At 39.7% G+C, this 24,492-nt stretch overlaps 1 protein-coding gene and 1 non-coding gene across 2 annotated transcripts in view; one reads left to right on the plus strand and one right to left on the minus strand.

The window, feature by feature from the left end:
- Positions 1-23,446, plus strand: part of SGPP1 (sphingosine-1-phosphate phosphatase 1) — a 33,992-nt gene extending 10,546 nt beyond the window's left edge. Inside the window, exons 2-3 of the mRNA XM_036434523.2 lie at positions 10,851-10,940; positions 21,048-23,446. Of these exons, the coding sequence (XP_036290416.1) occupies positions 10,851-10,940; positions 21,048-21,599 (642 nt within the window). The 3' untranslated portion in view covers positions 21,600-23,446. The remainder of the gene's footprint in view (positions 1-10,850; positions 10,941-21,047) is intronic.
- A 560-nt stretch (positions 23,447-24,006) lies between these two features.
- On the minus strand, positions 24,007-24,132 carry LOC118710431. Its single transcript, XR_004985412.1, has one exon. It is a non-coding gene; the product is annotated as a small nucleolar RNA SNORA24 (small nucleolar RNA).
- Between the last annotated feature and the right edge of the window lie 360 nt (positions 24,133-24,492).

Raw genomic sequence — 24,492 nt, forward strand, 5'->3', positions numbered from 1 at the left:
TCTTTGCTGGTAATTTTCATAAAGTTTTAGATATTGTTGTATTCCTTTCAATAGTGTTGGATTTTGTGCTGGTGTATAATTAAATGGCTTGTCAGAGTGGGTCCTGACTAACCATAGTCTAGACTTTAGAGCTACTTTAACTTACTAATAAGATGGTATTCTAAAGACCCAGTTTCCTCAGCTCTCTGCCTGATGGGAAAACAATTCCAGAGCTATGTGAGCTTTGAGAATTGTTTGGGCCACTGCTTTCTAGTGTCGTTTCCCAGCCTTGTGGATTTTTACCCCATCATGCACAGATTAGTACTCACCTAACATTTTTCAGAGACCTTTCTACAGGGCTCATTCTCTGTGTAGATTCCTCTCTCCCTCTCTCCAGTACTCTGACCTGCAAAATATGGCTGCTTTGGGCTCGGGGAACTCCAGTCTTTCTCCTAATTCAGTGAGACTGCTGAACTTTGTTATGGTTCCTCTTCCCTTGCTACAGCCTGGAAACTGCTTATAGCAGCATGCTCGGGCAATCATAGGGCTTATCTCATATGTTTCCCTTTTCTCATTCATCACAGTCCTTTGCTGCTGTTTTCCCAATATTTGAAAATAGTTGTTTCATATAATTTGGCTACTTTTCTTATTTACAGTGGAGCAGTTGTTCTTATAACAGTTAATCTTTTATGGTCAAAAACAGATCTTGTCACCTCTACTTACTGTGTGTTTTTTGTTTGTTTGTTTTGTGTGTGTGTGTGTGTGGTGTGTGTATGTGTGTGTGTTTTAATATATAAAGCTTAGCATGATACCACTCCCAGGAGCCTACCCACCCATTCCCTTCTTCCATTTCATCTCCTAAACTCTAAGGGATCACAGAAGACTTGCAACTAGGGGAGCAATGGGCAGTAGCAGCTTGTCCAAGGTTAACCCCTTTGAACCTGTCTCGGAGGCCCCTTAAATAAAAGTCAAATAAGACTTCTTCGTGAGCCACAGCAGCCCTGCCTAGACTCATCTCTTTCCTAGAACATTCCTAGAGACAAAGCAGCCCTGCCTAGGTGGTCTCCTGCTGCTGCTTCTTTCCTAAGCCCTTTCTTGTTTCACTGTCCCCAGTTTTGATAAATGTACTCTCAAATTTTTTTTTAAAAAATAATAGCTTTTTGAAATACTAGAGGCCCAGCGCATAAAATTCATGCATGAGGGGAGGGGGGAACAAGGTATGTCCAGCCCAGCCTGCACCCTCTACAATCTGGGATCCCTCTCACAATTCAGGACTGCTGGCTCCCAACTGCTCGTTTGCCTGCCAGCCTGATCACCCCCTAACCACTCCCCTGCCAGCCTGATTGATGCCTAACTGCTCGTGGGATGATGAAAATGTTCTAAAGTTGATTGTGGTGATAGAGTCCGACTGCCCATTTAGGCCTGATCCCACCAGCCACGCCCATCAGCCCTGTTGGCAAAAGCAGTTGTTTTTAAAAAATAATACAGTTTTATTGATTTCAAAGAGGGAGGGAGAAGGAGAGAGAGAGAGAAACGTTAGTAAGAGAGAATCATTGATCTGCTGCCTCCTGCACACCCCCTTTTGGGGATTGAACCCGCAACCTGGTCATGTACTCTGACCAGGAATGGAACCATGACTTCCTGGTTTATGGGTTGATGCTCAACTACTGAGCCACACTAGTGGGCAAAAGCAGTTGCTTATGACAGCTGTTTCATTGAATCCAGCCTAGCCTGTGGTTTTCTCATTCTTTAATGTTTAAAAAAAATGTTTATTGGTGAAAGTATTGCATATGTCTCCTTATTTTCACCATTGACTCCTTCTAGCCTGCACCTCCTCTCTCATTCTTTAATTTTGAAAAATAATGTACAATATTATTTAAAAATAATTTCATTGCTGATGTGAGAGCAAAACATCATCAAACAGCTGCCTCCTGCATAACCCCCACCATGAATGGAGCCTGCAACCCAGGCGTGTTCCTGGGCTAAGAAGAATCGAACCAGAATTGAAATGGCAACTTCGAGGTGCATGGGACAATGCCAAATGAGTAACACTGACCAGGGCTCATTCTTTAATATTTTTAACCATCTGATGTCAGGTTGTCCAATGCAGTTAGTTCTCCTTGGTTTGCAATTGCTTTATGGGTGCTTTGAGTTACCTGTCAGCTCTACACCAGCCACATGGATTTGCTCTGTCTTTAGTCATCTGCTTAGATTCCTGCCTGGTAATCAGCTTTTTGCAGTCTGGAATCTCCAGGTGTTTGCCCTTTTGCTGAATTTGGTATCTCCATAATGAATCTCAAAGCAACCTGGTGTCTTGCTCTCCAGAAAGTGCTGCTAGATGTGCTGTAGTTGTTTATAGCAATTATTTCTCTCTCCTCCATGAAAAGTCACTTGCCTGTGATTGAAATTTCTTCCTTTCTTCATTCTTGCCTGCCTTCCTTCCTTCCTTCCTTCCTCCCCCTTCTTTCTTTCTTTCTCCCTTTCCTTTCTTCTTTCTTTTTTATAAGAGAAAGTTTATAAAGTCACAGAGGTAGAAGAAATGAGCTGTAGAAGAAATGGGCTCAGAAAATAAGTTACAGCTGAAACCGGTTTGGCTCAATGGATAGAGCGTCGGCTTGGGGACTGAGAGGTCCCGGGTTCGATTCCGGTCAAGGGCATGTACCTTGGTTGCGGGCATATCCTGGGTAGGGGGTGTGCAAGAGGCAGCTGATCGATGACTCTCTCATCGATGTTTCTAGCTCTCTATCTCTTTTCCTTTTTCTCTGTACAAAATCAATAAAAATAAAAATATATTAAAAAAAAGAAAAAGAAAATAAGTTACAAAGGCAAAAGCAAGGTCCTTGGAGCTTAAGGAAAAGAGGGAGAGAGATGTGCCTTGAGAGATGAAAGAGGGAGGAGAGGTGCAGGTCTGCTCCAGAAGGGAGAGAGAGATCACCCTCTGGGCATGCTCCATAGAGAGAGAGAGCTGCCTGCAGTTTTAAAAACTATCAATTGCTCTAGCAGCAACAGTTTTAATTTGAGTTCTTCAATTCCTTTCTGTACTTCTGTGCGTCTTAATTTAGCTTTCTGTATTAGCATCATCTGCTTCTTCCTTGGTCAACGTTCTAACCTTCTAGACTTCAGGGAGCCTGGTCAAATATTCTCTCCATTTTAGATTTCCTGGTTCCAGAGGTGGCTGGTGAAGTGCCGCACCTGCCACCCGCCCACCATGGCCCCATGGTCCACTTTTATTTTAGAAGCTGTATTTTAGGCCGTGGCCAGGTAGTTCAGTTGGTTTGGACATCCTCCTGATATGCCAATTCCTTATAATAAATCTCTATCTCTATATAAAAGCCTAAGCAACTGGTCACTATGATGTGCACTGACCACCGGGGGGCAGACGGCTCAATGCAGGAGCTGCCTCCTGGCGGTCAGTGCACTCCCACAGCAGGAGCGCCCTTTAGTTGACCAAAGCCAGGCACAGGGCTCTCTCCCGCTTCTGTGCATAGCTACTGAGCAGTGGCAGCAGCAGGCGCGGTGGGGACAGGGTGAGCCAGAGTGGCAGGGTGCCTGGATGGGGCTCGGGCTCCTCCCCCGGCCGCTTGGCACTTCACGCACTGCTATTGCCTGGCCTGTGGGGATTGGGCTGAAACCGACAGTCGAACATCCCCTGGGGAGTCCTGGATTAAGAGAGGGCACAGGCCAAGCTGAGGGATCCCACCGGTGCATGAATCCATGCACCAGGCCTCGTGTGTGTGTGTGTGTGTGTGTGTGTGTGTGTGTGTGTACATACATCCTATTGAAGTTAGGCAAGTTAATTGCAAATCACTTTTTTGACTTTTACTAACTTCAATGGTTCTATTTCTCTGGAGAAATTCTAACATATGTCACAAATTTTCCAATCAGCAAAAATTTCTAGAAACATTCTTAAGAATAAAATTTTTTATATTCCTACAAAATAGTTTTTACACCTCTGGGTGTCCGTATAAAGATGAGGAAATTATGATGCCACGAGATTGTGAACCTGCCCATTTCCCACACCTGAAGAAATAGGCACAGTTTGGGGAGTCTGCCTCACTGCCAGCCTCTGTAAGCTCCCTCACCTCGAGGGCAGCCAATACGTTCTGTATATAATCTTGTCCGCCAAGATTTGAGTATAGATACTGAGTTTGGGCAGTGTTCCTCAGTGAAGAAGTACATTCAGAAGCCTTCATCTACCATGTGGACTGAAGAGCAGAGAAGCTAGTCTGCAGAAAAAGAATGAAGCAAATATATCTAAAGAAGAGATGGTCCTACGACTGTCCTGTTTATAGTTCCGGTTTCTTCTTAAAGCTTAGCCTCATTTTGCCTAGGGTTCTGTGAGATACTCTCTATCCTTATATCTTTTTCCCCCCCTCAAGATTTCTGTTAATTAGATTCCCAATAAATGCATTAGTAAATGGCTAGAGCTAGGTTTGTGGAGTTCCAAAAACCCACATTTTAAACTATGACATAATCAGTAAATGTTGGTGTATTCATTGTTTCGTGGTATGCCGTATTTTTCGGACCATAAGACGCACTTTTTTCCCCCCAGAAGTGGGGGGAAAAAGTCCCTGCGTCTTATGGTCCAAATATAGCCTACACATATACTTTAAAAAAAAAGTTTTTTTACTTGCCCGGCTCTGTGTGGTCTCTGTGTGCTTGTCCGGCTCTAAAATGGTTCTAAATGCTGCTGTTTACTTTACAGGGTTGATTACATGTGTTTATGACTGTGATGTTGGGTTTTAATGCACATAAAATATTTTAGGACACTATTTGTTTCAGAATCTTTTTTTCTTCATTTCCCTTCTCTAAAAACTGGTGCATCTTATGGTCCGGAGCGTCTTATGGTCCGAAAAATACGGTATATAGTTTTATGATAAACATTATAATGTATGGATCCTTGCCCATATTTCTGTATATAGAACTAGTATACAATTCTAGGAGAGATTACTGGGTCATTGTATATACATTTAGACCATTTAGAGCTCTTTTATGTATAGACAGAAAAAGGCTTTCCAGAAAGATTGCATCTATTTTCATTAACATAACAATGTTTGAGAACCAGGCAGGTATATCATTAACGTGTTATTGTCAAATGTGCCGAAACCGGTTTGGCTCAGTAGTAGAGCGTTGGCCTAGCGTTAGCCTGCGGACTGAAAGGTCCCAGGTTCGAATCCGGTCAAGGGCATGTACCTTGGTGCTCATCCCCGGTGTGGGGGGTGAAAGAGGCAGCTGGTCCATGTTTCTCTCTCATCAACGTTTCTAGCTCTCTATCTCTCTCCTTTCCTCTCTGTAAAAAATCAATAAAATTTGCCGGGACCAGTTTGGCTCAATGGATAGAGCTTGGGGACTGAAGGGTCCCCGGTTCGGTTCCTGTCAAGGGCATATACCTTGGTTCGGGGCATATCCCCGGTAGGGGGTGTGCAGGAGGCAGCTGATCGATGACTCTTTCTCATTGATATTTCTAACTCTCTCTCTCTCTCCTTTCCCCTCTGTACAAAATCAGTAAAATATATTTTAAAAAATTAATAAAAATTTTTAAAAAGTTATTTACATATGCATTAGCCATTCCTCAAATTCAAAATATAATTTTTTCTGGTTTGTCTATATTTTAATTAATCTAAAAAATTTTAATTCTATTATAGTTTTTATAATTGCTTTAATTGCAAGTAATTTTATTGACTTCTTTTACTAACTTCCATGAATGTAAGTGGAAAATGCCATAACATAAAAAATAATTCTGATAAATAGTTAAGGGAAGCATATCAGTAAGAATACAACTGTTCAGTAGAATAACTGAAGGAAATGTTTAGATAAGTGTTCCTGTAGTAGGATGTGCAATGAAAAGATTAGAAAGTTTGTAATTAAAAGCTTAGGGAGGCCCTATTTTGGTTTTGGTAAATTTTTATTAATTTGAAAATAATGTGAGGACTTGTACATTTTTTTCATCTTTTTTTTAACCTAAAGATTGAGTTTAAGTAAAAACCTTATTTGAGGAGATACATAAATTCAGCTGATAAAGGTCAACATTCTCCAAGAAAAAGATAATAGAAACTAGGAACTGCTGCCAAACTTAAATTATTATCTATTGTATTTGTGTGTGATAAAATGTAGAAAATAACAAGCATAATAAATTGTAAAAGGCATCAGAATAGGCCACTAGAATACACTATTACATGTTATTTAGCGTGTTCTGGGTCTATTTCTTCATCTGTAAAGCAAGGAGAGTGAAACTAATACCTTTAGCATCTCTTATACCTCTAAGTGAAATTTTTACCTAGCTCCATTATAAGAAAAATATAATTAAAAATAATTGAGTGATGCCCTAGCCAGTTTTGCTCAGTGGTTAGAATGTTGGCCTGGGGACTGAAGGGTCCAAGGTTTGATTCTAGCCCAAGGCACTTAGCTCAGTTGCAGGCTCGATCCCTGACCTTGGTCTGGAAGCATGTGTGTGAGAGGCAACCAATCTATGTGTCTCTCAGTCTCTCCCCCTCCTTTCCACACTTTCTAAAAATCAATGGAGAAATATCCTCAAATAAGAATTAAGAAAAAAAAATTCTTAACATTTCAGTAAAGAACAAATCCACATTCATTTCTTTTAACATCTGCCTACAATTGAACTTTGGATTAAAAAAAAAAATCCAGCCTGTTTATTTATCAGAAATAAAGGGTTGAATTAGGTACGAATAGAAGTACAATAGAAAGTGAGAGTGGCCTGGCCAGTGTGTCTCAGTGGCTGAGCATTGACCTATGAACCAGGAGGTCACAGTTTGATTCCTGGTCAGGGCACATGCCTGAGTTTCAGGCTTGATCCCCAGTAGGGGGCATGCAGGAGGCAGCTGATCAATGATTCATCATTGAGGTTTCTATCTCTCTCCCTCCCCCTTCCTCTCTGAAATCCTATCTAATAAAAAAGTAATATGCAATTGACCATCATTCCAACACACAAGATGGCCACCTCCATGTGGTCAGATATGGCCGCCCCCATGTGGACACAATATGGCCGCCACAAGATGGCCTGCAGGGGAGGGCAGTTGGGGGGGGGACCCAGGCCTGCAGGGAGGACAGTTGGGGAGGGACCCAGGCATGCAGGGTAGGGCAGTTGGGAGGGACCAGGCCTGCAGGGTAGGGCAGTTGCGGGGGAAACAGGCCTGCAGGGGAGGGCAGTTGGGAGAAACCAGGTCTGCAGGGGAGGGCTGTTGGGGGGAAACAGGCCTGCAGTGGAGGACAGTTTGGGGGGTGACCAGGCCTGCAGGGGAGGGCAGTTGAGGGCGATCAGGCCTGTGGGAGAAGGCTGTTGGGGGTGACCAGGCCTGCAGGGAAGAGAACTTGGAGGGAACAGGCCTGCAGGGGAGGGCAGTTGGGGGGAACCAGGCCTGGGGGAGAGCAGTTGGGGGGACCAGGCCGGCAGGGGAACAGTCAGGGGAGTGGTTATGGGGTGATCAGGCTGGCAGACAGAAGAAGTTAGGGGCAAGCAAGTGGTTGGGAGCCAGCAGTCCTGGATTGTGAGAGGGATGTCCGACTGCCCATTTAGGTGGGATCAGGCCTAAACGGGCAGTTGGACTTCCCTTGAGGGGTCCCCCCATGCATGAATTTTGTGCACCGAGCCTCTAATCAATATTTTAAAAAAGAAAGTGAGAATGGAAGACTGGATTTACTATTTCTTTTATATCTACACTTGGTTTTGCAGAGGCAGTCAGGAATTTCTTCATCTTAATTAACTATCTGGGAAACTGTGGTCTTTCTTGCAGCTCTAAAATGACATGAGCTATAACACATAGCCTTTCTCTTCTTTCCTCACAAATCCCTTCCCTATTATAGGAATTGAGAAATGGATCCTATTTTGTTAACATAAGGCTATATTAACTAGTATGGTAACAATTAGTACTTTCCTTATTATGGTTTGTAATATATAATATTTATGATCATAATTAATATTTATGTGATTAATTCTATTGTTAAACTGATACTTTGTGATTTGAGTTCAAAAGAGAAACAGTAACTAAAATGACATCAGATATGAATAGATCAAAACAATAGATTGAACTGAAAATGTTTCAGTTCACATTTTTTTAAATCCTCACCTGAGGATGTGTGTGTTAATCCTCACCCAAGGATATTTTTCCCATTAAATTTTTTTAGAGGGGGGTGGGGTGGAGAGAGAAGGAGAAAGAGACAGAAACAGAAACATCACCCGTGAGGTAGACACATCCATTGGTTGCTTGCATTTACTGTCTTTGCTTTTTTTTTTTTTTTTCTTTTCTTTTTTATTGACTTCAGAGAGGAAGGGAAGGGGAGAGAGAGAGGGAAGCATCAATGATGAGAGAGACTCATTGGCTGCCTTCTGCATGCCCCACTGGGGATTGAGCCTGCAATCCGGGCATGTGCCCTGACAGTGAATTGAACCATGACCGCTTGGTTCATAGGTCTATGCTCAACCACTGAGCCACACATAGTAGTCTTTCATTTACTACTTTAACCTGCCCGACACATACTCCTAAATATCATCCTTTTTCTATTACCGTTTTAATTATGATAGGCTTGATTATGCTCTGAGTTGATTTACACCCCCCACACACACAATCTTAGCTCTTCTCATTTTTGCTACATATTCATTATGGGCTAGCTTTGTTCTACTTAGGTTTCCCATCTTGTGATGCATCTCCTCATTCCTTGTTGTGATGCATGTGGCTTCCAGGGTCATATCTGTAGAGAAGAAAGTTCATAGACTGATTGAAAGTGGCATAAGTCACATTTTCCCAGCTCACTGGCCAAAACTAGTCACTTGGTCCCCAATCTAGCTGCAGGTAAACCTGAAAATGTAGGAGGAACACAAAGAATATTTGATGAATGTTTAATGTTTCTTCAATACCTGTTCTCTAGTACTTACCACATTTGTAAAATTTGTTTTCATATATTACTCATATATTTATATAGTACATATTTTATGTTTACTATGTAGTGCCTCTCTCCAGGAAGAATGTAAGCTTATTCTGCTAGACACTACCTAATGCCTTGTACACAGCCTTTGCTCATGGTTTGTAAGGCCCTCCACTTCTTTTGTCCTGTATTCACTCCTTTCTCTCTAAAGACTAAATCTTAATTACCTTTCAGGATAACTTGAATCTTAGTTAATCTGGAAGTCTTTGTTAACATCTTTAAACCAAGTTAAATGCCCATTCTGTAGACTCCCTCTGGGCTTTTAGTGTACTCCCATTATAGCACTTATCTCATTATATGGTTACATTCTTTTTGCTCATTAATCATGTTCTTCATGCATATGGGGAAATGGCTGGAAAAAATAGAGCTTGGAAAAGAAACTATGAGGATCTAAACAAGAGCAGTGTAAGTAGAATGGAGAAGAGATAACAGAATCAAGAAATATTTAGAAGGTAAAGTCAGCAAGACTTGGTTATGGGTTGCAATGGAAGGATAAGGAAGAAGTAAAAGATAATTCATATTCATCATTTAAAATATGCGTATTAAATGTTTCCAAATGAAATAGCGAATATGAAAGTAGGAACAAGTTTGGCTGGCAGGATGATGATTTTGGTTTGAGGTATTGTTGGGTTTAGCTCCATTGAAATCTCAAGGTAGAGTATGTGCAGGAGGTGGCTGTCTGATTTTTAAACCCAGGTAAATGGATAGGTCTTCAGCATTACAAGTAGAAGTTAAAAAATAAAAGGTGAAGCTGCAAAAAACTAGTAAGGGCTGAATTCTTTTTTTGTATTTTTATTGATTTTTTTACAGAGAGGAAGGGAGAGAGATAGAGAGCTAGAAACGTCAATGAGAGAGAAACATCGACCAGCTGCCTCCTGCACACCCCTTACCGGGGATATTAATGTACATGCCCTTGACCGGAATCGAACCTGGGACCTTTCATTCTGCAGACGGATGCTCTACCACTGAGCCAAATCGGTTTCGGCAGGGCTGAATTCTTAGTAGTACTTATACCAATGTTTAAGGAACAAGAAGATGTGCTCTTGTGTGGGAAACAAACAAAATAAAAAGAAAATAGATGGTTAAAAGGGAACCAGGATAGTATGATGCTGTATAAAGAAAGTGGTGGGCCATAAAGAACTATGTACTAAATCTTTACCATTTTTCTTACAACCCTCCTTAACTCGCTTATTTTAAACACCACTTCTCATTGAACCACCTTGGCTTCAAATTCTTGACAATTAGAAACTTACCCCATTCCCCTTTTCTTTCTCCCTAGCTCTAATGCCAGGAGAGTCAAAGCCAACTCATAAACGGGCCACTGATACCAAGACTTGTCTACATTTTGTTTGTTCCTTTTTATAGCCTACTGCTCCCAGTAGCCCATCAAACTTTTTTTCAATAAAGTTACCACTTGAAATTTTAGTGGTGGGGCTGAAGTGGAAAACATATTACAAGGTGTTGAATATTGAATACAAAACGGGGAAATGTCAATAGAAATTGCAGATGGCAGTCACTAATGGGAGTGAGAGGGAGATAATGCTTAGTCTTCGTCCCCAGAGCCTGACATGGGCCAGATTCAGGTATATTCCAGAGGTGCTTTTCTTTGTAGTCATATTAGAAGTATGTCCCCTACCTGTTTTTCTTCTTCTGTAGCATGCTGGTGATTGAATCTTTACTGTAAAAGCAAAAATGAGTCAGTTCCCACAGTGAAGAGTAAGGAAACATAAGATTTTATCACTTGTTCATTTCATGCGAAAATTCTTCTTGAGTGTCTGCTGTGTGTCATGTTAAGGGTTAGTGCTGGGAGTACATTGGGCAATAAAAACACATCGTTCTTGTTTTCATGGAACTTATAATATAGTGATTGTTTTTTATTTGCTTGTTTATATTTAGCCTAATTTATTTCATTTTACTTTTCCCCCCTTTAGTATCCTCTTATATATGGACTGATTCTTATTGCCTGCTGGTGTTCCCTAGTTTGCCTAAGTAGAATTTACATGGGAATGCACTCCATTCTGGTAAGAAAAATGTTGTATTTATAGTGCTTTATTTTTTCTGAAATTGACAGGCAATTTAATAATTTTTGATCATTTGTAAACTTATGTGAAACCTAAATGAGAAAATGTTGTTATTGAAAATCTGTTTTTTTGCAAAAATATCAGCATGATTTTGAGAAGTTTTAATGTAGTAATCATGTACTTCATAAAAACAATTCCCAGCACCCACAATAACCAGGTGTTATACTCAGGATAACATTTGTCCATTCTTCCCATCTCAGTTTTATATATTTATTTTTCTCGTTCTTTTCTATGCCTCTCCTGACTCTGAGCCAAAACCAACAGAAACCAAGGAGAGCTCTACTTGTTAGTGACTAAAAACTTAAATGCTCTTAAACTATTGTGGTGCAACTTGTATTTACATATTAAACTCTAGTGTCTTCTCTTTTCTAGCAGTACTTCAGGGCTCACTGCAGATATTTTATTGTGAAAATGCAATTCAGTTTCAAAGGCAGCAACACAGAAGCCATGTACTCCTTTTAGTCACATGTGCTCACTTCCTCCCTGTCCCTATTGACATTCCCTTAGTCATCTCTCAACCAAATTACTGCAACAGCTTCTTAATTAGTTCTCTTTCAGGTCTGACAGGGTTCCCTGCAGTGCTCAGTCTCTTGTAGTGTGCCTCCCAAAACAGAAATATGAGGCCTTACTGAATGACTTTACATTTCCTCAAATGCAAAGGGTGTTTCTTACCTCCATACTTACAGGATTGCTATAGCCTATGTGAAATGCCCTTTATCTTTCTTAGACTAGCCTAGCTAATCTACCTGTTGTTCAAAATGCACAAAATGCTCTTATCTCCTAAGGCCTCATACCTTTCCCAACTTTCCTTTCTTAAGACCCTTCCTTCTCTCAGGGCCTTTTGAATATAATTCTGGCATTGCACTTACCCTAAACTGCAAGTGCTTTTTTCTTTATCTGTAACCCCCCATCAGACCAGAAGCAACAGGAAAAAGTAAACTGTTTTCTCTCTCTATCCTTGCATGTAGTGTGGTGTCTCTTAGGACATTCTATGAACCTGTTATATATTATACCATAATGAAAGATCAGAAGAAAAGGTGGAGATATATTAACTAATTCACAGAATCAAGAAACTTCTAGTGAATATATTTAATTTTTCTTGTCCTTAACAACATTTACTTTTAGAATTTTCCTATTTGACTTTTTATAATTATAGTAATACAAATAGTGAATTTATATAAAATCCTATCTACAATATCAATTTTATAATGAGACTAAGTATCACAGTCTTATATCAGCCATAATATTTGTCAAAAGAAGGTATTATCTATATCTGTGCCTTGTTAGTTATTTCCTTCTACTACCAAAATTTAGCAATATCATTCCTTAAAAACTTTGAAATGGTTATGCATCTTTGAGTGAAAAAATGAATCCTTGAGATTTCCTGAAGGAAATTATCCTATATAATAAAAGGGTAATAGACAAATTGACCCTAAGGCAGAACAACTGGTCGCTATGATGCACACTGACCACCAAAGAGCTCCACAGGGGGCGCTCCACTCTGCCACAAGCCAGGTTGACAGCTGAGTGCAGCAGCAGTGGGCTGGAGCCTTTCCCACCTCCTCGGCAGTGCGAAGGATGTCTCACTGCTGGCTTAGGCCTGCTCCCGCGTGGCAGCTCCTGGGCTGCCAGAGGGATGTCTAACTGCCAGTTTAGGCCCAATCTCCCAGGGAGCAGGCCTAAGCCAGCAGGTGTACATCCCTTCAGGGGTCCCAAACTGTGAGAGGGTGCAGACGGGGCTGAGGAACTCCCCCCCGCACAGTGCATGAATTTTTGTGCACCGGGCCTCCAGTTAGATAATACTATCTATACTTAGGTTCATTATTATCATACAATGAGTAATATGAATCTGATTATATTGAATGTATAATTTCAAACATGCTGCTATTTTAAAAATATATATTTTTTATTGATTTCAGAAAGAAAGGGAGAGGGAGGTGGAGTTAGAAACATCAATGATGAGAATCATTGACCAGCTGCCTCCTGCATGCCCACTACCTGGGCATGTGCCCTGACTGGGAATTAAACTGTGACCTCCTCGTTCATAGGTCAGTGCTTAACCACTGAGCAACCCTGGCCAGGGCTAGTTCATTTTTTATATGCCAGATAATGTCTATTCATGAACAGCTGAAATAAAGACAATACTGATGTATTATTTTTCAGATGACTCCTATAATCTTAGTACTTTTAAGTATTTAAGAATTATCTTATGTATATTACAAGTTTTTGCTTTTCCTTTAAAAGTAAAATCACAAAACTTGTAAATATTGTAAGTTATGATTATAACCACAATTATTTCTTTTTTTTTTCTTTTTTTAATCAATCTTTATTGTTCATATTATTACAAAGGTTCCTCATTTCTTTCCCCCTCTAACAGGTTTCCACCCCACCCTCTGCCCCCTCCCCATCCCCCGTTGTCCTCATCCATAGGTGCACAGTTTATGTTCAGTGTCTTCCTCCCTCCCTTTCCCCGATAGTAAATCCCTTTTCAGATAGTAAATCAGTTACTTAGCATTTTCTCATATCAATAATACCTCCACATGTCCAAAGATACACTTCACACAAAAGACATTTCCAAATAGGTCAACCAGCCTCATCCAGGCCCCACCCAAGGCACTCACAGATCAACACCCCAGCGCTATACTAACTCAACACATCCAGATCTAAGCCTTCATCACTTGATTCAGCAGACTCTCAAGTTCCCGCAAAAGTTTCCAGCCATGTCTGATAGGCAGCCTTGGGGCGTGGGCAGGCGAGGAGCGAGCTGTTCCAGGCCTGGAGCCTGGCCTCTGTTGCTCTGGTTCGTTCCACAACCAGCTGCTCCGGGTCTGGCCACTGCCACTCCCGACCTAGTTTCTCTGGACTTGGCTGCTGCTGCTCCGCACCCGACCCGGCTGCTCCGGGCCCGGCCGCTCCGGACCTGGCCGCTCCCAGCCTGGCAGCTGCTGCTCTGGGCCTGGCCGCACCCGACCCGGCTGCTCCGGGCCCGGCCGCTCCGGACCTGGCCGCTCCCAGCCTGGCAGCTGCTGCTCCGGGCCTGATAACCACAATTATTTCATTTGATAATTGGTAATGAACTCTTTTTCTTTTAACATTTGGGCCTAATTTTCCCCACAATTTTTGTTTTTGTTTTTTGTGTTTTTTTGTATATTTTAATAGGGCCCACAGCAGATATTTTAATAGGGCTCAATTTGATAATTACCTGCATTTTGAACTATTTTTTTTTTTTAAATCCGCACCTGAGAATATTTTTTCATTGATTTTTTTTAGAGAGAGTGGAAGAGAGAGGGAAAAGCAGAGAAATATTGATGTGAGAGAAATACATGGATTGGTTGCCTCCGGGATTGAACCCAGGACCCTTCGGTCCCCAGGCCGATGCTCTATCTATTGAGCTAAACCAGCTAGGGCTGAACTATTTTTTTTATTTATATATCTTATTAATTTTTCACAGAGAGGAAGAGAGAGGGATAGAGAGCTAGAAACATCAATGAGAGAGAATCATCGATTAGCTGCCTCCTGCACGCCCCCTATTGGGGATGTGCCCGCAACCAAGGTACATGCCCTTGACTGGAATCGAACCCGCGACCCTTCAGTCCGCAGGCTGACGCTCTATCCACTGAGCCAAACCGGTTGTTCATAGGTGCTTAGATACCATACTATCTAAGCTGATATCTTCATAACATTAAGAGGAGAGTTCAGATGTGTTCTAAATAATTTATAATGAAAACTTCATTCATTCAGTATTTCCTATATGCTTTGTTATTGTTATAATACAAAGAACAACAGCTTCATTTATTTTTAATATCCACCTACTTCCCTAAATTGATTTTCGTTATCCCCATCTTTTCTTTATTTGTTACCAAATCTAGCTCTCAAATTTAATTTCTTAAAACACAAGCCATTTTCAAGTTACTAGACTGAGTACTTTTCAAATTACTTTTGTTATAGAGAAAGATCTGAAACAGTAAACACTAAGCGTTCTTATAGTGATGTGTTTTAATAGTAGTTCCTGGATAATAACTATTTTTTTTATTTTGTTGATTGGTTCTGGTTTTTGTTTTTTGTTAATCCTCACTCGAGGTTATTTTTTTCCATTGATTTTTTTAGAGTGGAAGGGAAGGAGGGGTGGAGAAGGAGAGAGAGAGACATTAAAGTCAGAGACACTTCCACATTAGCATATAACAACTTTCAGGGCATAGAAATTATAATTAATATCTAAATTATTCACTAAGTTTCTTTTTGGAAAATTTGCTACTTTGAGTTCTTTATGTTACATTTAACATTAACTTTCTTTTTCTTTTTTTAATATATTTTATTGATTTTTTACAGAGAGGAAGGGAGAGAGATAGATAGCTAGAAACATCAATGAGAGAGAAACATCGACCAGCTGCCTCCTGAACACCCCCTACCAGGGATGTGCCCGCAACCAACGTACATGCCCTTGACCGGAATCGAACCCGGGACTCCTCAGTCCGCAGACTGACGCTCTACCACTGAGCCAAACCGGTTTCGGCAACATTAACTTTCTTTATTGCGTACTTTATAATGTAGTACTTAAAAGCACTTATTTATACATTTTAATGTTATACATTAAATATCCTATTGATAGCCATCGAGTTTATGTCCTAAACTCTATCATGCATTACTTCTGGTTTTGTTGCATGGAATTTCAGCACGCCCTTACTATCCAGAGTAATATCATGAACAATTAGTAAACAAACTGAAAAGGAAGCAGCCCTAGCCAATTTGGCTCAGTGGATAGAATGCCGGCCTGTGGCCTGAAGGGTCCCAGGTTTGATTCCAGTCAAGGGCACATGCCAGGGTTGTGGGCTTGATTCCCAATAGCAGGTTACCAGGAGGCAGCCAATCAATGGTTCTCTCTCAACATTGATGTTTCTATCTTTCTCTTCCTCCCCGAAATCAATAAAAATATATTTGAAAGAAAGATTTGCGTAGTCTTGTAGCAATCTAAGTTTAATATTCATGGAGATACACAATCAACACTTAAAGCATCTATTTCTATATGAAAATTATAAAGCTCAGAACACGTACCTCAGTTGCATATAACTTAAAATTTTGAATCAGTTATGAATTTAAATAAAAATAAGCAACAGCTTCCACCCTAGTAGTGAAAATCCTGTGGTGGTTCCCTGAGACCTGTGCCGTTAATTTCAAGTAGGGAAGGAAGGGTAAGATAGCAAAGGAACATAACCTCATAAAGTGAAATTATTTGTCAATTGGGGCCTGAAATGTAAGGGATAGAGTTTGACAGCCATATGATTTGAGATCTGCATATTCTAAAGTATGGTCAGAGGTAGGGTTATTTGCAGAATTTTTGAGTGATTGTAATAAAATTCAGTTAACCAGAATTCTTAATTATTTTAGTGTATATCAATGCATTTTTATAAAAGACTTTATATTTTAAAGGATGTTGAAATTTTAGTTTCTCTTACTCTTAATATTTAATTCCTAATACATTTTTTTTTTAACTTTCAATCTAGGAGATTAAATAACTAGCTATGTGGCCTTAGTCTATTTTTCTTTCTTTCAAAACTGGTTATTTACATAAATTTTCACCAAATTTGGACACTTTTGAAAGGGAAGTACTTTTAACATTTATTTTGGGGGAACAAAGCAATATGTGATTGTCCCAGTCAAGTTATATTAGAATGGTTGTGAGAATTAAATATAAAATATTACAATAAATGTTTTTAGTACACAAAGAATTATTATTCCCTGAAAATGTCTAGCCTAATTTTAAGAAATTATGTTTCATCTATTTCTCCTATAGAGTTCTTGTCAGGCAAAATGTGATGACTCTAAGGAGTTACTTTAACTGTCTTAACTTAGCTCACCAAGTATTTATTACCTGCTTATTGTGTGCTAGACACTGGATATCCATATATATAAAAAGCCAGGGACGGTGATGACCAAAACGACCAAATGACCTGTCAGCATGAAATGGCATTGACTGGTGAGCAGGCTGAGCTGCTAACCTCTGGTCCCTCCCCCCAGCTCCCATGGGCACAGGCCACTCCCAGCCGCCTCCAGCAAACTCTCCAATCGGGGTGGGGCCGGCCAACCAGCCAACCTCCCATCCTGATCAAGAGCGGGGCTACACAGAGCCTGAACCCTTCCTTTCTGGCAGCCCTGCATCCCTGTGGCTGAGAACTCTGATGGCCCTGCTCAAAGAGTAGAGGCTCCTGACCAGCAGGGACAGGGACTACAGGCCTCCAGGGAGCACCACAGAGCTGGCAAGGAGAGGAGAGGGCCTTCGGGGGGGGGGGGGGGGGGGAGGTGAAACGAGTGGACATCAGCCCAGAATCCAGCCCTTCCCCTAGGAAAGGCAGCGGGCCTTCAACCCAGAACCCAGCCCAAATCGGAAGAGCCTGAAGCTCTACGCTGCACGTTGAGAACGAGACTTTGTGAGGCCCTGACAGAGACCATGCTGTGGCTGTCACAGCTCAAGGTGGAGCTGGAGTGCGCCATTCAGAGGCAGGAATGGGAGCGGGAGAGATTTGAGCTCAGGGCCCTGGAGCACAAGGCCGCTGAGCTGGAAGAGGAGCTGAAGGGCCTAACCTCTGGGCTGACAACTAGTGCCTTAAGGACAAGAAACCACCCTGATCCACATCATCAGCAAACTGTCCAAGTGACCCCAGAGGACTTGCCCCTGCACCCACATTTATACTGCTTCTGCCACATGCACCCTTCCCCTGTGTGAACACGAGTGACAGGGCTGCTGTGGAGTCTCTGAGAAGCCATAACCTCCCCTTGGGACCTCCAGGCTGGGAGGAGAGGACAGAACCCCCAGGAGCCAAGGGGGCCGTCTGTGGCCAGGATTGATCCAGGCAGAGGGACCAGGGCTGCAGGAAGGATCAGGAAGGAAAAGAGGACCAGGAAGTGCCAGGACCAATAGCCAGGACCAGAGTGGCCACCCGGACATCCTCTCTCACGTGTGCTGCCACCAGTCACCCCTCCTGCCCCTGAGCAGGGATCCAAGAATGTGCCAAGCATCCCACCAGTCTGCGCCGGGTGGGCCAGTATATAGGGTCTGTGTTCAGTAGGGTGGGATGTCTTCTGTTTTTTGCTGCCCCCTCCCTGATGCAGTTGGGGACAATCAGGCCGGCAGGGGAGGGCAGTTGGGGACAATCAGGCTGGCAGGGGAGGGCAGTTGAGGGTGATCAGCCTGGCAGGGAGCAGTTAGGTGTCCATCAGGCCTGTAGGGGAGTGGTTAGGGGACGATCAGGCTGGCAGGCAAGTGGTTAGGAGCCAGCGGTCCCGGATTGTGGGAGGGATGTCCCAGATTGGAGAGGGTGCAGGCCCAGCTGAGGGACACCCCCCCCTCGGACTCCCTTGGACTCTTCCGAATGTCATGCACCGGGCCTCTGGTATATGTATAATAAGGGAAAGTCTTTGCCTTTGAGAAATCACAGTCTGAATACTAATGTGTAATATAAATAGATAATGCAGCAATTTTCAACTGAAAATGACATAGTAGAACCCCTAGGAAGCTTTAAAAAAAATTCTGATGCTTCACTCCCACTTCAATTCAGTTAAATCAGAATCCCTGAGAACTGGCACAGGCACCAATATTTTTAAGTTCTCTGAGTGATTTTAATGGGCAGGCAAGAGTTGTAAGCCTTTGGTTTTTTGGGAGAAGTAAACAAGCAAAGAAATGGAGAACACCCAGCCAGCATGGCTCAGTGTTTGATTGTCAACCTAGGAACCAGGAGGTCACAGTTCAATTCCCAGTCAGGGCACTTGACTGCGTTGTGGGCTTGATTCCCAGTGGGGGAAATTCAGAAGGCGGCCAATCAATGATTCTCTCTCATCATTGATGTTTCTATCTATCTCTACCTCTCCCTTCCTCTCTGAAATCAATAAAATATTTTTTAAAAAGAAAGAAATGGAGAACAGTGTGGTAACTGCTGTAAGAGGTATGTAGAAAAAGCTTAGGAGGCAGAGAGAAGAAAGTTATTCCTGTTACGGGGTAGGAGGAGGAAGTTTATGGAGGAGATATATGCCTGGGCAGAATTGCAAAGGATGTGTAATAGTTTGTCTAAAATATACATGGTAAAGGTAATCCCAAAATGAGAGGAAATAGTGCCTATAAATTCATTATAGGATCTGACATTGAAGCTTAATGATAGGTAGAAACTAGATATAAAATGCTTTTTATGTCCTTCTAAGAACTTTAAATACACCAATGGTATTTACCGCCATAGTTGATACTTTTAAAAACATTTTGTTAATTGATTTTATCTTTCCTGGAGCAACTATAAAAGGAGCCACTTATAGAGAAATAAAAAATTTAAGTCTCACCTCATACTGTAGAATAGGAAAATATCAGTGAAAACTTGTTTTATATAGAAATACTTTAATAATGCATAAATGTAGTAATTTTTGAAAAGCAGTAAAGATATTCATTTATAAGTAATTTAGTATATTTTGCTAAAATAGATAAAATAAATTCCTATAAAGTATTCATTCATTCATTTATCCACTCAACAAATATTTGAGTTTCTACAGTATGCTAAACTACTTGGTAGGTGGTGGTGGACAAAATAAAATCTATTTCCTAAAAACATGATAATTGAATATTCAATTCTTAGTCTGTTTAGTAATTATCTGTATCTTCTGTAGCTGTTCTTTTTTTAAATATATATATATTTTATTGATTTTTTTACAGAGAGGAAGAGAGAGGGATTGAGAGTTAGAAACATCAATGAGAGAGAATCATTGATCAGCTGCCTCTTGCACACCCCTTACAACCAAGGTACATGCCCTTGACCGGAATCGAACCCGGGACCTTTCAGTCCGCAGGCTGATGCTCTATCACTGAGTCAAACCAGTCAGACAAAATAAGCAACTCTTGATAAAATTTTTAGTGATAGAGGGTAGATCCTAGAAATTTAAGGAAGAGGTTTCAAAATAGTTTTGTTCATGTCAAGAATGATTCAGAAACACAAGTCCTTTTAATAGTAGCTTCATTTCCTCTTTCACCTATTCAGATTGTTCAGACCTAAAACTAGGAGTCATCTTTCAGCCCTTTCTCTTTTTCTTCTTTCCCACATTCAATCTATAACTAAGTTGGAGTTGTCGGCTCTAATGCTAAAAGAGTTTACTAAGCCCATCAGTGTACTTCTCCTCATGTAGCTATGAACCATGTCTAGAGTGAACCACTGCAGTAGCCTCCCACCAGGGTCTCCAGTGGTCTCCTGTCCATTCCATACTGTTCCTCTATGATTCATTCTCTGCACAGCAGTTCAATTGTTGCACTCCTACTTTGGAATCTTTCAATGGCTCCCTATCACTTTTGAAATAAAAATTAAACTTCTTACCAAAGTGCACTACATGATTTGGCCTCCACTTATCTCTTTGACTTCATACCACATCTCTCTTTCCTTTCTCACTATTTGAATCACATTGGATTTTATATTTAAATGCATGAAAATGAAAATGGTATCTTTGAAAAATAGGTATATTCTTCTAGAAATCAAAACTACATAATTTAATCATATAAATTGTTCAGGATTTGAGTATGAATTTCTGTGTAGTATATATGTGTTTACTTAAATTTATAAACACTTACATACATATGCTTTTAAAATATATATTATTATTGATTTCAAAGAGGGAGAGGGAGCTGGACAGAGATAGAAAGAAACGTCAGTGATGAGAGAATTATGCCTCCTGCATATCCTACACTGGGGATCCAACCCACAACCTAGTCATGTGCTTGATTGGGAATCAAACCATGACCTCCTGGTTCATAGGTCAACACTCAACCACTAAGCCATGCTGGCCAGGCTATATATACTTTTAACTTACATTGTAAATTAATTTATGGATGGGTAGAACTATGAAAACATAATTCTGTTAATATGTCTTTTTTAGTATCCATTATATGCAGATAGTAAAGTTTACTTTGTCAAAGACATATTTTTTAAAATGTGTATTTATTAATATTTGAAATATGAAAATATCTATCTTTTTAATGTCAAATTTAGTATTATACTAAACAACTCTACTTTTCTTTTTCCCCAGGATATTATTGCTGGATTCCTATATACCATTTTAATCTTAGCTATCTTCTATCCATTTGTGGACCTGATCGACAACTTCAACCAAACTCACAAATATGCTCCATTAATCATCATTGGGCTTCATTTAGCCTTGGGGATCTTTTCTTTCACTCTTGACACCTGGAGTACATCCCGAGGAGACACAGCTGAGATTCTAGGAAGTGGTGCTGGAATTGCATGTGGCTGTCATGTTACCTATAACATGGGTCTAATGTTAGACCCTCCTCTGGATACGTTACCTTTAGTTAGGCCCCCCATTACTGTGACTCTCTTTGGAAAAGCCATGTTGCGTATCCTTGTAGGGATGGTATTTGTACTACTAGCCAGAATAATAATGAAAAAGCTCACCATTCCCTTAGCCTGTAAAATCTTCAATATACCATGTGATGATGTTCGAAAAGCAAGACAGCACATGGAAGTTGAACTCCCTTATCGGTACATTACCTATGGAATGGTTGGTTTCTCTATCTCATTTGTGGCTCCTTACATATTTTCCTTTATTGGTATCTCTTGATGGAGAAATATTGTTTACGATAAGAAAGTATGTCAGTTACTGGTATCTAAAAATATATTCCAGTTAAAAGCCAAATCAGAGTTGGGCTTTTGCAGGAATTTAACTTAAATAATTCAGTAAATTCATGAGTTTGTGCATTTTACCATTGCACATCCAAATATTGTTTAGGTGAGCTGAGCTATTTCAACACTGAAAAAATGATTAGTATTCATTTAGACTGTTCATGTAATATTTGGAGAGTTTGTGTTGTTATAGATTCAAGATATAATATATATTAAGATGCATAATATACTATTATGCATCTAATATATATTATATCTAAAGTTATATAGCTACATTTTTAAACTGGGTGGTGTATTATAAAGTCAATAATAATATGCAAACAGTTGTGCCTGTGTATTTGTACTTAATCCAGGCATGTTCTTATTACAGATATATTTAATGTTTACTTACTATGGGAGCCATTTCCTAATTAATATGTAATTACTAGACCAGAATTCATATGTTTCCACATATTGATTTATGCCTCATTTTATACTGCCATCATGTTACCCATGATGTTGAACATGGGAGGCATTTTTATTGGACCAAATTTTCAGAAAAATTCATTTTTGGATTCATTTTCCCCCCCCCCCCACAGTTCTGTACTGTCTTGAATGTACTTTATTTGCAATTGTCCTGAACATCAGTTTAATAATTCAGGTACTGAATTTTATTGCTTGCTAATTGTGCCTTTCTGTTTGCCGTATAAGAAATGCCATGTTTACTGTGATATAAACATAAGATGCTAACTTAATCTTAACTTACATGTAATCAGGCAAATATTTTTAAAATATGTCAAGCTAACAGGGCTAGAAGTAAAACACCCTCAATTCTTTAGCCTTTGTTTAGAAAGAAATGTGGAAGGGGCTAAATCTTCTCACTAATTTATTGGGAAACTAAATGGACAAATATTTCCATTTTTGTAAGTATTTTTTTGTGCACTGTAAGTTATAGAAAGATATATTTTTTTGTACATTGTCTTGATTGTTTATACTACAGGTAGATGTTTCCAGTTAATGGAAAGGTAATTGAAATTTATAGATGGGACAATGCACAAGCTTCAGATATAAACAAACCATTTTTCTAAATTATTTGGAGAGGATTGGGTATAGCAGTTACCTTTTAATACTGACTTATTAGTTACTTAAGATAAATTATAAAATCAAAAAGTATCAGTATTTAGATCCTTTTTCCCCCCAAATTTTCAGAGGAAAATTTGGTATAGTATTAAACTATTCTTTATTCTGTCTGTGCCTTTATATTTTTGAAGTGTAATTATAATTAGGTTAACATTATGTTTATTTGTTGTAAGTTTTTCATAAAAAAGAGAATTAACTTTCCATAAATGAGCATCAGGTATGGAATTACTTTAGTGCAATATCTGTCTGATTATCCAGAAGTATCCTTTAAGATGTTTCTATTTTGGGCTGCTTAACTATTAAAGCTCATATTTTTATAATTCTGATTGAGAATTTAGAGACATGGTAATTTTTACCAATACTGAATCTGATCATTTTAAATAAAGCAACCAAATTGGGGACCTTTATCTATTAATAGGAAACCAATGCACTTGGGAACATATTGGTATGATGGAAAATATGCAAAGAATTTTCTTTCAAAATGTGTTTAATGAATCAAATTTTAGGGACTATTTCCTATAATTTGGGCCCATGCTATCTTATTAATTTTTATATCTAGCTTTAAAGGTATTTGAAAATATTCCATTTCTTTGTGTTTTATTATTTTATGTTCTTGCTAGTTCCATGCTAAATATATTTAAAAATAAAAGCCAAATTCAGGTTGCAGGGTGTTTTGTTTTATTTGCTTTCTATGCAGTTGTCTTGGTATTATCTGGTAGAAATTTATAAATTTTTAGAGTTTTCAATTCTAGTAGGCTCTCCCGCTGAAGCATTTTATTTAAAATCAGCATACTATTTTCAGTAATACAAGACTTTGAAGTAATTCTTTAAAGTTGAAGTTGACTTTGGGCTCCATTTATGATCATTTTGACATTGAACTTTTATTTTTTTAATTTTTTTAATTTTTATTTTTTTGCAGATGAACCAAGCACTTTCTTTAATTATAACAAGTATACACTCATTCGCTGCTTAAAACATTCAGGTCTTTGCCAAAAATGCTTCCTTTGTGGCTTCCAGAACATTTTTTTTTATCACATTTCCCACTCTACCCTAGAGCTGCTGACTTGGAAATCCTGTGCACTGCAGGAAGCTCCAGGAGACTTCACCCGTCATGGGTTTCTTGATCCCTTGTTTCCATCACCATTGAAACAATTAGTTCAACTTAGCAGAAACATTGAGAAACATCTTTATGAAAACCCAGCACCCTCCAGGGTTTTAGAAGTGAAGAATGTTACTTGTGCAAGAATCTGATACCAATTAAATGGTAACAGCTTTGCCAATAAATAAGAAAATGCTCTTCCATGACTAGGAAAGGAGACTGCCACAGTGATGACATTGAACTTTTAATAAAAAGTTTCATAATATTTCTTTGAAAAACTTACGTATAAATCATGTTTCAGTTAAATCTGTGGCTAACAGTATTATACCTTATTTCCCCCAAAATAAGACAGTGTCTTATATTAATTTTTGCTCCCAAAGATGCGCTAGGTCTTATTTTCAGGGGATGTCTTATTTTTCCATGAAGAAGAATACGGTACACATTTATTGTTAAATGAAAATAAAGGAAATTTATTAGCCTGTATACGGTACAGTAGTACAGTAGTTATCAACACAAACCAGACAAACTGTGAATCCTACAGTATCAAGAATTTATTCATTTATTCAATGACAATCATGTCATAATCTTCTGGAACATCATCATAACAATTCAA

The sequence above is a fragment of the Pipistrellus kuhlii genome, unplaced genomic scaffold (genome assembly GCF_014108245.1).
Source record: "Pipistrellus kuhlii isolate mPipKuh1 unplaced genomic scaffold, mPipKuh1.p scaffold_m20_p_1, whole genome shotgun sequence".
In the NCBI taxonomy this organism is placed as follows: Eukaryota; Metazoa; Chordata; class Mammalia; order Chiroptera; family Vespertilionidae; genus Pipistrellus; species Pipistrellus kuhlii.